The sequence below is a fragment of the Paroedura picta genome, chromosome 16 (assembly GCF_049243985.1).
Source record: "Paroedura picta isolate Pp20150507F chromosome 16, Ppicta_v3.0, whole genome shotgun sequence".
NCBI classification, from domain to species: Eukaryota; Metazoa; Chordata; class Lepidosauria; order Squamata; family Gekkonidae; genus Paroedura; species Paroedura picta.
In genome coordinates, this window is record NC_135384.1 from 665,084 (window position 1) to 678,603 (window position 13,520).

Here is a 13,520-nt window from a genome sequence, read left to right on the forward strand (position 1 = left end):
TGGGCTTCCCTTCTGGCACGGGAGGAGAGCAGCTGCACGCTCCCCCCTCTCCAAAAGGGAAACGCAACGCTGAAGGGTCTGAGGTTCTGCCTTTGACAGGTTACACACGGACCTGACTGGGGGGGGGGGGAGCACTCGCTACAACCCCTTCCTGAGGGGGGGGGGTGACAGGAGTGGGGCTACAGGTGAGTCACCGTCTCCCACCAGTGCTCCCCCAGTCCCAAAGCACACAGGAGGGGCAGGACATGGCCAGGGACCAGAGGAGGGAGGCAGGGTCCTCCAAAGGCCTCCTCAACACAAGAAGCGGCTGGCAGGTGGGCAGAGGGGGGGGAAATTTAACCCCCCCCCCGCTGACTCTTCCCCACTCCCACCCCCTTCTGCTTCCAGAGAGAAGCTGGCTTGGTCGGGGCTTGTTTTGTTTTGCTTGTAAATCAGAAGAGGGGAAAGGTGTGGGGCTCAGCAGCAGAAGAGTGAAGGCCACAGGGCCCGCCTCTCCTGCCCCGCGGACGGACTGGCCGAGGAGGGTCAGTTCCACACTTTCAAGAAGCTGTCCCAGGAGCCGGTCGCTACAGCCATGCCGTCGTCCGTCACGCCAAGGCAGCTGACCCGGTTGTCGTGGCCTGCCAGGACCCCTGAGAGGAAGCAAAGCAGGTCAGGGAGGGAGGCGGGGACGGGAGGAGCCGCCACCTGCAGGGCACGCAGTCCCCCTTCCGCCATCGGCGAGCGGCCGGGAAGGACCAGCCCGGAGGTAGGCGACAGAAAGGCCGTCGTCTCCCGGAGGCCCTGAGGAGCTGCTGCCAGACAGACCCCGGCGGGCCGAGGAGCCCAGCGCAGCCTGAGGTGCCTCCAGGGCTCTGCCTTGCCCCGGACGCCTCCCGCCACCCCTCCAGGAGGAAACGAGAGCTCCCCGAGGCCAGCCGCAGCCAGGCGGCCGAGGGCCTCACCTGCGCGGTCCCCCTTCATGGAGTCCCAGATGTTGCAGTTGAAGTCGTCGTAGCCGGCCAGGAGCAGGCGGCCGCTCCGAGAGAAGGCCACCGAGGTGATGCCGCAGATGATGTTGTCGTGGGAGTACATCAGCAGCTCCTGGTCGGCACGCAGGTCAAAGAGGCGGCAGGTGGCATCGTCCGAGCCCGTCGTGAACGCGCTTCCACTGGGAAAGAACTGGGGGGAGGGAGGGAGGGAGGAGCATCACTGGCCCCGCCCCACCGTGCCTGCCACGCCCTCCGGAGCACTCCCTCCCTTCCTCCCCCCCCCGCCCATTCACGGGGCCCACCCCAGAAGGGGACAGGGACTCCCCTCCACTCACACAGACGGCGTTTATGTCCGACTCGTGGCCCGTGAAGGTCTGCCGGCACAGGCTGTCCCGGATGTCCCAGAGCTTGATGGACGCGTCGCAGGCGCCCGAGACAAAGGTGCGCATGTCGGGGGCCAGGGACAAGGACATGACGTCTCCGCTGTGGCCCGTGAACGCCGTGGTCTGCTGGCCGGTTTCAATGTCCCAGAGAGCACTGGGGAGTGGGGAGGGGCAGGGGGTCACCAGAGGTCTTTGTGCCCCCCCCCCAAAAAAAAGAGCCGCAACTCACCAGGTGGTGTCTCCAGAGCTAGTGAGGATCTGGTTGTCGCTAAGGAACCGGCAGCAGGAAAGATACCCTGGAGAGGAAGCGGAACTGCTGCTCAGGAGAAATGGGGTTGGCTGCCCACCGTCCCTGGAAGGGGGGGGGCTGGTTCCTCACCTGTGTGGCCTGGCAGCTCCCGACTGACGCGGACGTTCCCCTCCCGGGTTTTGAGACTGTAGATGGAGCAGATGTTGTCAAGGCCCCCGCAAGCCACGTAATTTCCGGACGGCGCGTAGGCACAGGTCATGACCCAAGACGACCTCAGCGGGATCGCGTGAACCTGAAGCAAGGCAGAACAGGGGAGGGAGGGGTCCGTGAAGAGCCGGGGGGGGGAGGGATCAGTCAGAGCGGCAGACCAGTATTCAAATCCCTCTTCAACCTTGGAAGCTCGCTGGGGAAACCTAGGTTAGTCACCGATTCTCAGCCAGTCCCACCCCACAGGGTTGTTGTGAGGATAACATGGAGGAGAACTATGTCAGCCACTTTGGGTCCTTGCTGGTGAGGGGGGTGGGGTGGGGGAAATGAAGATTCCCCTTTCCCCCCAGATCCACCAGCCTGCCTCCCCCTCCTCGTACCTTATTTGTGGTGTAGCTGTCCCATATTATCAGCTTGCCATCTTGGGAGGCACTCACGAGCAGCCTGCAGGGAGACACCACACAGGCCCTCAGGGGCCACTCCATGGGGAAGGGCCCCCTTTGCCCACAGGACATTCCGGGGCAGGCGGAAGGGCATCCTTCTCTCCCGGGGAAAAGTGGGGCTACTCCGGAAGGAAGGAGACCACACAGAAGGGGTCCCAGGGTCACCTCCAACGTACACCTCTTTGGGAAGCGGCGCTGGGAGACAGGTTTCCTTCGCTGGGCAGAGGTGACTCAGCCAGGCAGCCTGACTCTCTGTGGGACCACTGGTGACTTCCACGTGACCCCCAATGCCCCCCAGTTGGTCTCCCCAGCCCACCTGCTCTTCTGCCTCCCGGGCCAGAGAACCCCCTACCTGGAGTCTGTCCCCCAGTGCATGGCGTAGATTTTTGCCAGGTGGCCCCGGAGCGTGCGCCTCGTCCGCATCTGGATCCGGCCCACTGGGTCGAGGCCAGCGGTGATCTGGGAGGGAAAAGGAAGAATGAAGGAGGTTTGCGGGAGAGGGAGCGGAAAGCCACGTCCCAAAGCCCCTTCCTGCCCTTCCCCCAGACTCACCTGCGTCAACGTGGAATCGCCACATGCTTTTCTGGCGTCCTGCGGGAGGAGAGGAGGAGGCGTGTCAGCCACACCCTGCAGCTGAGCAGCAACCTGGGCTCCAGGCCGCTCATGTCCCCACATGGCCCCGCCAGGGAATTAAGAGCAGCGGAAGAGCCCCCCCCCCATTCAAAAGCTGAGGAAGGGCCTTTTCGGGTCAGCCCCACAACCTCCCTTCCTCGCTGTCAAAGGTGGTTTTATGTAGGGCCACATTTGGCTGCTTTTACCAGGAGTCCTAAATTGTGGACTTGGGGAGTGTTGATGTGTTTCTGTACACTCTTTATTATTTATGTTATATTTATTTATGCTGCCTTCAGCTCTGCCGGGAAGAGAGGCGCCTGGGACACAGTTTCAATAAGCAAGCCCTTCGTCCGCCCCTCGCCTGGCATGCCCACCCCTCCAGCCCTGCAGAAGCCAGAACCCTGGCCTTGTAAACAGCTACGGCGGAGGGGGGGGAGAGTCATTGGGGCGCCCCCCCATCCCAAGTGCTTAACGTAGCATCTCCTTTTTTCTCCTGCAGCCCTGAAAAGATGCTTGCTCAAGAACCCAAAGACGGCACAGTGGGAGAAAGCTGGAGGTCTCCAGGTTGTTACCCCCCCCTGCCCCGCCCCCACTCCGCTCACCCTAATCTGGTTCCGGAGCTGCTCCACCTCCTGTCTCAACTGCTCCAGCTCACTCATGGCAGACGCCGGCGTGGGGGGCTTGGCCTGCAGCCCCACGCAGCTGCCCACAATCCTGGGGGGAGGGGAAAGGATGAGCCTTGCTCTGTTGGCCACAGAGCGCAGCAGCCACAGATCTGACCCATGTGGGTGGGGCCCCCTCTGCCATTCCACTCCACACCAGCCCGCTTTCTAAAGGGGGTGGCCAGGGAACTCAAGTCCCACTCCCCCCCCCACCCCAGAGCTTTGAAGACTTTGGGGGACAAGGCACCGGTTCTGCAGCAGGAAGAGGCCGCTCCCCCCCCCCAACGGAAGGCCCAGTCCCCTCGGCAGGGGTGGGGCAGAGCTTCTGGTCACACCCCCACCCCCCTCTTGGGTAGAATTAGGCAACATTTTAACAATGGATGGATGGATGGTAAAGATCACGATTCCCCCATCCCTTCTTTGGTGGAGGACGAAGGATGCCTTGGAAAAACCAGGGGGGGGGCTGACAGCAGAAATCCAGCCCCCCCCCTGCAACCAGCTTCTCCCCCTTCCCCGCCTGCCTCTGCTGCTTCACCCTCACAACAGCCTGCCAGGACGGCCAGCCGGGGGGGGGGGTCACCGGTCCAAGGTCACGCCGCAAGTTTCCCCGGCGCTGGGGGGGGCACCCGGCCCCCCGCCTCCCTCTCACCCTCCCTCACCCCCCATGCGCGGCAATGGGGCTCCCCGCCCCCCATGCGCCCCCCCGCGACTTGCCCTGCAGAGGAGCCCCGCCTGGCCGGGGGGAGGGGGGGAGTTTCCGGCGGGGCCACGACCCCGCAATCACCCAAGCCCCCTGCGCCGGGGGGAGGGCTCCGTGCGTTGCTACGGCAACCAGGTCCCCCACATGCACGCGCCCTCCCCCCCTCCCTCCCCCGCGCGCCCGTTGCCTTGGCGACGTGAAGGGGCAAATGCAGACCCCGGAAGCTTCTGGGAAGAGGCCAAAGCGGAGGGGGAGGGAAGGGGAGGGGGCGCACAGACCCCCCCACCCCGCCCCGCCTTCCTCTCTTCAGGCTGCCCGGCCGGACACGACCCCCGCCCGCGCAGGAGGCCGGAGCCCCCCCCCCCCCGCTGCAAGGCCGCCGGCCGGGCCCGAGCGCTCCACGTGGCCCCTCCCCCTCCCCCTGCGGGACCCGGGGGGGCAACCCGGAGGGGGGAGGGGCGCTGCCGGCCTACCTGCCGCCGCCTGGCGCGGGTGGGGGAGGGAGGGGGGAGGGCGGGGACTCGTTTCCGCCGCGGGTCCAGGGGCGGAGGGATCCTGCGCGTCGCCTCTTCCTGCTGCGGCGGCGGCTCCGGGCGCGAGGCGGGGCCGGAACTTCACTCGCCCTGCGCGGAGCGATCCCGCCCCGCCCGGCCGCGGTGATGCGGCCCGCCTCGGACCCCGGCCGCGCCCAGAGCCCAGAGCCGGCCGCGGGCGAAGCCACTCCGCGGGGGAAGGAGGGGGCGCGGGAGATACCATGGACGCCGCGCGGGGGGAGGGGCGGGGCGGGGCGCACGTGACCCTCAAGTCCCGCCCCCCCTGCGCCCGGGGTCTGCGCGGCAGGCTGGCGGCCAACCGGTGCAGCTCGAGGGCGTCCGCCGGCCTTTTCTTGCCGGCGTCCCTGGCAGGGGGAGGAAGGGCTGGCCGGGAAGGGGAGGGCGCGGAATCCACACCAGAGAGGCCCGTCCGCGGCGCCCCGCCGTGGTGGTTAAAGGGAGCCTCCGTATGCAGAAGCAGTCAACCTCTGAATCCCAGACCACATCACGGGCTGGCCTTGAGTTAAGAAAAAGAGGGAAAGAACCCGAAGGCGCCTCAGAGCGGCTGAGGATCCATCGGTTGCCTTCCCTTCCTCCCTACGACGGGCTCCCTGTGCGGGAGGTGAGCCTAAGAGAGCTCAGGGAGAACTGGGACTGGCCCAAGGTCACCCAGCTGGCTACATGGGAGGGGGGGTGGAGGATTGGGGAAGCAGACCCACAATCCAGACCAGAGCCTGCCAGCACCGGTCAGCGTGGCAATTCTGGCTTCAGCTTTGAGGGTGACAGGATGGATTCTGCCCCCCCCCACCCATGGGCTCAGGCTGCATTTGCAATGGGGGGGGTCTGAAAATAAATGCGGCCTTCCCCCCCCTCTTTCCTGGCCGTTCCCCCTCCCCCAATCGGTTTTCTGGTGATGCTGATGGGAGCACAGCAGGGACACTCCGTCCCTCTGACTCCACTGCCAAGTGGGTGGCTCTGAACTGGGCCTCACTGGTTTCACTGGGAGCCTCTCCAGCAACAGTGTTGCAGACGGCCCCTTCCTCACCTGGAGCCCTGTTGCCTGGCAACCACGGGGCCTAGCGGTCCAGCAGAAGCCTGTCCCTTTGCACATGGGGCGCTTCCCGCTTGGGGGGGGTGGGACGGGTGTGGCCAGCCAGACTTGGCCTCGGAGCCCCCTGCTCTCTAGGAAAGGAAGGAGAAGAGCAGCTCTGCTCGGCCACTCGAGAGGGGGAAGGTGCTGCCACCTCCAGGTGAGACCCGGCGCGCTCCCAAGTACAGAGATCGGTTCCTAGGGTTGCCAGCCTCCAGGTGGCACCTGGAGTGATCTCCAGGAATTACGATTGGCCGCCAGATGGCTGGGGTCAGTTCTCCCGGAGGAGATGGCGGATTTGGAAGGGGGACTCTCTGGCCCTGCCTCCCCCTGGCTTCACCCCCAAATCCCCAGGAACTTCCTAAGCAAGAGTTGGCAACCCTCCTTCCCACAGAAAGGCTGGTTTTGTTTTAACTGAGAAGCAAGAGTGCCCCCCCCCCATCCGCAGGCAGAACGGGAGCTCCCCTCAGCACCCCCTGCTCCTTCTCCACCCGGAGTGGCCTCCTGCTCTGCTGGGGCTGGCTGCATTCACTGAGCATTCACGGGGGAGAGGCTCTCTGCACATGCCCAAAAGCAGGCTCTTTTTAAAAAAGGTTTTGCAGGGTTAGCCAAACCAGCAGGCCTTGGGCAGATTCTTGGCAGCCTGAGCTTTGCCCTCTGCCTGGGGGTCTGAAGGCCCCCATCGCCTTTGACGATCCGTCTCGGGACAGGGGCCTAATAATTCAACTGCCCTGCAAAGGGGGAGTCGCCCTTCTGCATTTTATCTCTCCCCCCCCCTCATACCCCAAGCAGCCCCCACTGCCTTGGCTCCTTTAAGAATGCAGCCGTACTCTCATTGTCTCCCAAGGCCGCCAATCAGGGGCTGTGCTGGGGATGGGGGTGCAGAGCCCTGATTGGCTAGGACGCATGCCTCCCCCCATTCCACCTTTATCTCACTCGCCTTCTGCAACCCCCCCCTCCGGCTGCTGTCCACGGGCCCCGGTGCTGAATCCACCCAGCCCTGCTCGTGCCAGAACTGGGCCACCCTCCAGAGCGTTGCCAGCGGGAGCTGGAGCTGCCAGGGAGCCAGGATGAGCGGAGGGGTCTACGGTGGAGGTAGAGCTTGTGTCGGCATGTGCTTCACCTCGCTGTCATGGGGAGAACTGCTGGGCTCCCAGCTAGGCCCTCCTGGGGGGGGGGGTCTGTCTGCCAGTCCCTGCCGCTGCTGCCCACATGCTGTAGCCCTTGGGGGGAAGGGAGGGACTCTGCCACCAGGGCGGTGCCAGTGAGCTGCCCGTCCCTGTCCCAGTGGCAGCTGCCCTCCCGTGCCAGGCACTGAGCCTTCTCCTGCCGGGGAACTTTCTGATGGATGGGGCCTGGGGACCGGGGAGGGGGTGGGCCTGGATTTTGAAAGGTTTTGCTCGGGGCTTACATTCTTCGCATGCATTTTCTGTAGTTTCAAGGCTAACCTGGTTTCGGTAGGGTGGTTTAGAAATTTAATAAATAATAGATTCTCTGTCTTCAGAGCAGTTGACTTTAAAAAGCGGAGTAATGTATTCAGACTTATTTTCGGACCAAGTCCGCAAAAACGGCAACAGATGTGTTCTTTCAGGTGCTCTAGAGATCTGCTTTGTTGTTTTGGAGATGATGTTCAGCATCATTATGGGGAATTGTGTTCCATGAGGTTGTGGGTTGGTTCAAGGAGCCTCCTGTTCGTGATCCCATGCATGGATGCGATTAACACATGAAGCGACCGGGTCACACCCTGGGCCTATGAAAGCCAATACGGTCTGCTCAGGCGGTCTCCGGCAGAGGCCTTTCCTGTCCGCCTCTGCCTGGTCTTTTTGACAAGAGATGCCGGGAATCAAAGCTCGCCTGCCTGTGTGCCAAACAGAGGCTCTGCCATGGAGCCGTGCTCTGTCCCCACCCCCAAATCTTACGAACATTTGTGCAGCTGCTTGATACAAAAGCAGACTCTTGGTCCATCGTCATCAGCATGATCTACTTGGGCTGGCAGCTCTTCTCCAGGGTCTCGGGTAAATGGCTTCCGCATCACCCCACCGGATCCTTTAGCAGCTCCCGGGGACTGAGCTATGGCTTTCTGCTGGCAAAGTGGAGGCTCCGTCCATCTTGGTGAGGGTGCAGGGTACACGTGGGTACATGTATGCGTATGTATGGACATCATGTATGGACTGCTGCCCTCACCCCCGAGCCACCTGCATTTCCATGCTGTGTCCTTTACTGGTCAGCTCTGCTTCCCACCCTCTGTCGACAGAATCTGAATATGCAGAGGAGCGGAGCGCTAGGTTGATTACAGACTAGAATCCCTTTATTTGTGAAAAGAGAAGCAATCTCCATAACTGTCCAACTGTTGTCAGAAATCATTCCACTTGTTCGACGACTGGAGGCAAGCAAGGAGGTAATATGCTCAGACAGCCAGGGCCCTGGAGGAGACAACAGTTTGACAAGGTCCCACTCTGACTATGCTAAATACAGCTCTCCTCCGATGCCCCCTGCAGGACACCCTTCGTATTGTGTTCAGTCATGCAGGCTGCAGGTCTCGCCTATTCCAACAGAAAGTTGGCACCTGTGCTCTGACGGTCTCTGTGGTTCTCCCTCAGATGAGGTTGGGGCGCTGGTTTTTGACATTGGCTCCTTCTCTGTGCGGGCCGGCTACGCTGGAGAAGACTGCCCTAAGGTAAGAGTCCTTGCAGAGCCCAAGAACGCGCTGTCTTTGCGCACCCCTGGAGCGCCCCCCCTCCTGCGCCCTCCCCCGGGTGTGCCAGAGCCAGCCTTGCTCCCTGCAAGGAGCACTCCCACACTGGCTGGTCTCTCTGCAGGCAGATTTCCCCACCACGGTGGGCTTCCTGTCCCATGACGAGTCGGCTGTGGAGCTGGACGGAGACAAGGAGAAGAAGTCCGGGAAGGTCTACCACATCGACACCAATTCCCTGCATGTGCCACGGGAGAACACCGAGGTCGTCTCGCCACTCAAGAACGGGATGAGTACGGAGCACGAGGGGGCGATGCTCCCTGTCCCTCCACCGCTGCTTGTAGGCCTGCCACAGCCACTTGATCCCGGGGCTGTCCTCTGCCCAGGGGAGGGGGCGACACTTGGGGAGGGGTCTGGCGGTGGCCTCACTGTGCCTTCCTTCCTTGTCTGTCTCCCTCCCAGTTGAAGACTGGGACTGCTTCCAGGCCATCCTGGACCACACCTACAGCAAGCACATCAAATCGGAGCCCAGCCTGCACCCCGTGCTCATGTCTGAGGCCCCGGTGGGTATCCTCCCAGCGCCGCTCCCCGCCTCCCCCCCCCCCCCCGGTGCCCTGTGCCCACGGCCTCCCCGGACCCTTCTGCCTTTGCCCTCCTGCAGTGGAACACACGGGCCAAGCGGGAGAAGCTGACCGAACTGATGTTTGAGCATTACGGGATCCCAGCCTTCTTCCTCTGCAAGACGGCAGTGCTGACCGCGTATCCTCCTGCCTGGGGGGGCGGGGGGGGGGACTTCAACACCCCCCCACCCACAGGGACCCTGTCCCCCAGTGGCCTTCCAGAAGTTAACTGTATCCCTTTCCGCCCCTTAGCGGAAAGGGTGTGAATACTTGGAGGGAAGGTGCTGCTGGGAGGGGCCTCTCTCTCCCCCCCCCACCCCCATGCTCTCCTTCCGGAAGCCTTGACTCTGGAGCTCCAGCTTTGCCAACGGCCGCAGCACCGGCCTCGTCCTGGACAGCGGGGCGACCCACACCACAGCCATCCCAGTGCATGATGGCTACATCCTCCAGCAAGGTTCGGCTGCCTGCCCCCCCCCCCCAAGCGGGGCCTGCATGTGCTCCCTTTGGGTTAGGAGTGCAGGTGGGGAGGGCTCTGAGCTCCTTGCTTTTCTGTGGCTCTCAGGAATCGTCAAGTCCCCCCTGGCCGGCGACTTCATCTCCATGCAGTGCCGAGAACTTTTCCAGGAGATGAACATTGAGATAATCCCACCGTATATGATTGCAGCCAAGGTGGTATTGGCCCCTTCCCATTCCGCTGATGCCCGAACTGGGCAGCAGCCCTGGCCTGGGCATGGAGTAGAGCCCACAGCTCAACCCCCAGCATCTCCAGCATCTGGGAAACATCTGGGGCCGCGGGGCTGGCAAAAGCCTCCCAGCCCAAGACCTGCCAAGCTGCCAGCAGTCAGAGGGGCTCATGCAAGGCCGGGTGGGGGAGAAAGATGACTGGGGGCTGGGCGGGCACCCAGGTATGTCTGCGCAAGGCCAAGGGCCACAAGCACGGCTGCTCTTAGTGTCTGTGGCGCACTTATGATTCGAGGGACAGCAGGCTGCTGTCCTTTGCTCAGGGCGAATCTTCACGCCAACAGCCTCCGTGAACCCCCTTGGGCTTCCTCCCCCACTGAGAGCCAGCTGCCTCCTGGGCCGCTCTGATGGAGTCCCCCATGCAGCTCCCCCCCAAAGACCACCTTCTTGCCACTCTGGCTCCCCTTCTCCTGGGCTTGGTCCAGAGCAGAAGCGGCCACAAACCCTGAGCCTGCCTGTGGGCCAACGCTCCCTTTCTCTCTGCCCCCCAGGAGGCGGTGCGTGAAGGGGCCCCCCCCAACTGGAAGAAGAAGGAGAAGCTGCCCCAAGTCAGCAAGTCCTGGCACAATTACATGTGCAACGTGAGAGGGGCACCGGGGCTGGAGGGTGGGGCTTGGGGAGGGACCTCGGCAGGGGGCCACCTGGAGCCCACCCTCCAAAGCTGCCCTTTGGGTCTGTGTCACCTGTTGGAGATCAGCTCTAATTCCAACAGATCTCCAGGCCCCACCTGGAGGTTGGCGGCCAGTGGACTGGGAAGCGGGAAGCTCAGCGCGGTGGGGGGGGGCTGGCAGTGGGGGGGGGAGCCCCCTGACTGGGTTCCTTCTCTCCTGGCCCCCTCTAGGAGGTCATTCAGGATTTCCAGGCCTCCGTGCTGCAAGTCTCAGATTCTCCCTATGATGAACAGTGAGTCAGGGGTGGGGGGGCAGGGGCTGGCCTGGGAGATGGGATGGGATGAGGGCCTCCTCCCAGCAGGGCCACAAAAGGGCGAAATCTGGTGCCTCCCCCTGGCTTCTCCTGTCCTGGCGTGGAGCGGAAGGCCCCGTGGGGACCTGTCCATTATCCAGTCTTAGCGCCTCACCCTCCCGGGTCCTCAGCCTTGCCCGTGGAGACAAGGAGACGAGCGGGAGGTGGAGGCAACCCCCTCGTGGGACACTGGGCAGGCAAAGGTGTTGGTGGGCAGATCTGACCCCCAGGAAAATCTGCTGGGCAGAAGGCCTCTCTGGCAGGGCTGGCCCTGCCTGCAGCCCTCAGGGGCAACCTCCCTGGAACCCTAGATGGAGAAGTAGCCGCAGAGAGAAGTGAGACCCCTTTGAGGACCACCCGGCTGCCCTTTCATGCTTGGCAGCTCCTGGGGGCTAGGAGGGCGAGGACTGAGGCTGGGGGAGAGGGACCTGGCCTTGTAGGACCCCCCTCCCAAGCAGGCCCTGGGTGCGTGAGTGATGTGGGAGGGGACAGGGTCTTTGGTGCATCGTCCTTCAGCATCAGGGGCCCTGCAGAAGCCCGGAGGCCAGGCCCTGCCCCCTGCTTTCCTCTCCTTCCCTTCCTTGTCCGGAGCAGGGTGGCTGCCCAGATGCCCACGGTCCACTATGAAATGCCCAATGGCTACAATACGGACTACGGGGCAGAGCGGCTCCGGATCCCCGAGGGCCTGTTTGACCCCTCCAACGTGAAGGTGAGCCCGGGGAGGGGGAGGGGGTGGCAGGGAGCCGTGGGGCTGGCATGGGCTGCTTTGCCATGTGCCAAAGGCCAGGCTGGCCGGTGTCCGCTTGCGTCCCTGTCTCCAGGGTCTGTCTGGGAACACGATGTTAGGGGTCGGCCACGTGGTCACCACCAGCATCGGGATGTGTGACATCGACATCCGGCCGGTGAGTCACGCTCTTCCTTCTCCCCTGACGTGGTCCTCGGGGAGGCTGGCCATGGGGGAGCTGGGCCACGGGAGTGAAAGGTGGTCGCTGGCACAGAAATGCCGCACCCTTTGACAGCTAAACCTTAGTCAGGAGTTCAACAGGTGGCACGCAGGGGTTGCTGCTGCTAAAACTCACAGTTAATTCTGCCGGGTTCCCCTTAGAGCCAGCTGGCCTGTCCTGTGCTTCCGGGAAGCATCCCCACGTCTGCATTTTAAGCCAATTTAGGGTCCCCAAGCATTTCAAATCATAAAATACATTAAAAGCATGCCTATAGGTGCAGCCCCAAAACAAGGAGGAAGGCCAATCACGGTTCATATCAACAGCAGATTAAGAAGCCAAATCTTCAAGTTCTCTCTTTGGTCTGGGGAATCCCTCCTTCCCCGGTGCCACCAGCACCCCACCCCCACTCATCCCAGGGGGGCAGGGAAAGTCCCCAAGAAAGGCTCTGTCCACAATGGCCAAGTGGAGAGGAGGGCTGCCCCGGTGGAGGCCGGGGGGGGGCAGGGAGTGACCGCCAGGCCCTCCCCTCCCTCCCTCCCTCCCCCCCGGCAGGGTCTCTACGGAAGTGTCGTCGTCACGGGTGGGACCACTTTGCTGCAAGGTTTCACGGATCGCCTCAACCGAGAACTGTCCCAGAAAACGCCCCCGGTGAGTGCGTGGCCAGGTGGGGCCCCCAGGCACACGGGAGGGAGGACCCTTCCTGCAGGGAGGCCTAGCCCAGGCCCACACCCACTCCTACTGGGGTGGACGCAGCCGGGGGGCTTACGCTCCGTGGCCTCTGGGGGGCCTGATGGGGCCTTAATGCCCACCGTTCTCCCCTCCCCCCACCCCAGAGCATGCGGCTGAAGCTCATTGCCAGCAACAGCACCATGGAGAGGAGGTTCAGCCCTTGGATCGGGGGCTCCATCTTGGCTTCTCTCGTGAGTGGTGGGCTCCGTGGCCAGGGAGAGCGGGTGGGGCAGGGAGCGGTGGGGGGCAAGGCCCTGGGCCCTCAGCGGCTGGAGAGGAGGGGGAAGGCCGTGAAGCCCAAGGGCTAGGGTGGGCAGCGGGGCACTCATGGTCCTGCCCTCCCCTTCCCCCCCCCCTGTCCAGGGCACCTTCCAGCAAATGTGGATTTCCAAGCAAGAGTACGAAGAGGGGGGGAAGCAGTGTGTGGAGAGGAAATGCCCCTGAACAGACACCGCGGCCCCCGTCTCCACCCGCCTGGCCCCTCCATGGAGGCTGCGGCCCAACGTCATGCTCGGCCAAGATAGCCTGCAGCCTGAGGGTCCCGGCCGTGCCCCCCACCCTTGGCTCTGAATCCTTTGGCCTCCGCCTGCTTCCAGAAGGGCCTGGCAGTACCCCAGGCCCACATATCCCCACAGATTCCAGGTGGAGGCAGCTGGGAGCGTCTGAAGGCCAGAGCCTTGTGCAAGAGATTGGGGGGGGGGGGTCTGAACTCAGCAGCCAGGGGAAGTGAGGGGGACCCCTTGCCTGGAGCCTGGAGGACCAGCTGCTCTACTTCCCCCTCTCCTTCTCCTTCGGACACCCCCACCTGCCCTGCACATTTTCTGTCAGCTGTGTGGTCATGTCTCATGGATTGCTGCATTCATGGTTTACAGTTTTGGTGTGGGCAAAATAATAAATGTGGTTTTTAAAAAGAGATGTACGGATATACGGCTCCCCCCCCCCCATCAGCCTGTCCCAGCAACTCTCAGGGGGGGGGGGGG

At 63.2% G+C, this 13,520-nt stretch overlaps 2 protein-coding genes across 2 annotated transcripts; one reads left to right on the plus strand and one right to left on the minus strand.

Moving 5' to 3' along the window:
* Positions 1-322: 322 nt before the first annotated feature.
* GNB2 (G protein subunit beta 2) lies at positions 323-4,944 on the minus strand. The gene is made up of 10 exons (XM_077313573.1): positions 4,702-4,944; positions 3,469-3,580; positions 2,807-2,845; positions 2,607-2,713; positions 2,192-2,255; positions 1,734-1,896; positions 1,584-1,650; positions 1,307-1,508; positions 945-1,161; positions 323-632 (listed from the first exon to the last, which is right to left on the minus strand). The coding sequence occupies exons 2-10, from the start codon at positions 3,523-3,525 to the stop codon at positions 526-528; spliced, it is 1,023 nt and encodes a 340-aa protein (XP_077169688.1). The 5' UTR covers positions 3,526-3,580; positions 4,702-4,944; the 3' UTR covers positions 323-525.
* Positions 4,945-6,224: 1,280 nt separating this feature from the next.
* Positions 6,225-13,456, plus strand: ACTL6B (actin like 6B). The gene is made up of 14 exons (XM_077313572.1): positions 6,225-6,946; positions 8,452-8,528; positions 8,671-8,836; positions 9,006-9,106; positions 9,205-9,302; positions 9,523-9,617; positions 9,726-9,832; positions 10,396-10,485; positions 10,746-10,807; positions 11,462-11,576; positions 11,689-11,769; positions 12,364-12,459; positions 12,645-12,731; positions 12,904-13,456. The coding sequence occupies exons 1-14, from the start codon at positions 6,922-6,924 to the stop codon at positions 12,982-12,984; spliced, it is 1,281 nt and encodes a 426-aa protein (XP_077169687.1). The 5' UTR covers positions 6,225-6,921; the 3' UTR covers positions 12,985-13,456.
* The last annotated feature ends 64 nt before the right edge of the window (positions 13,457-13,520 follow it).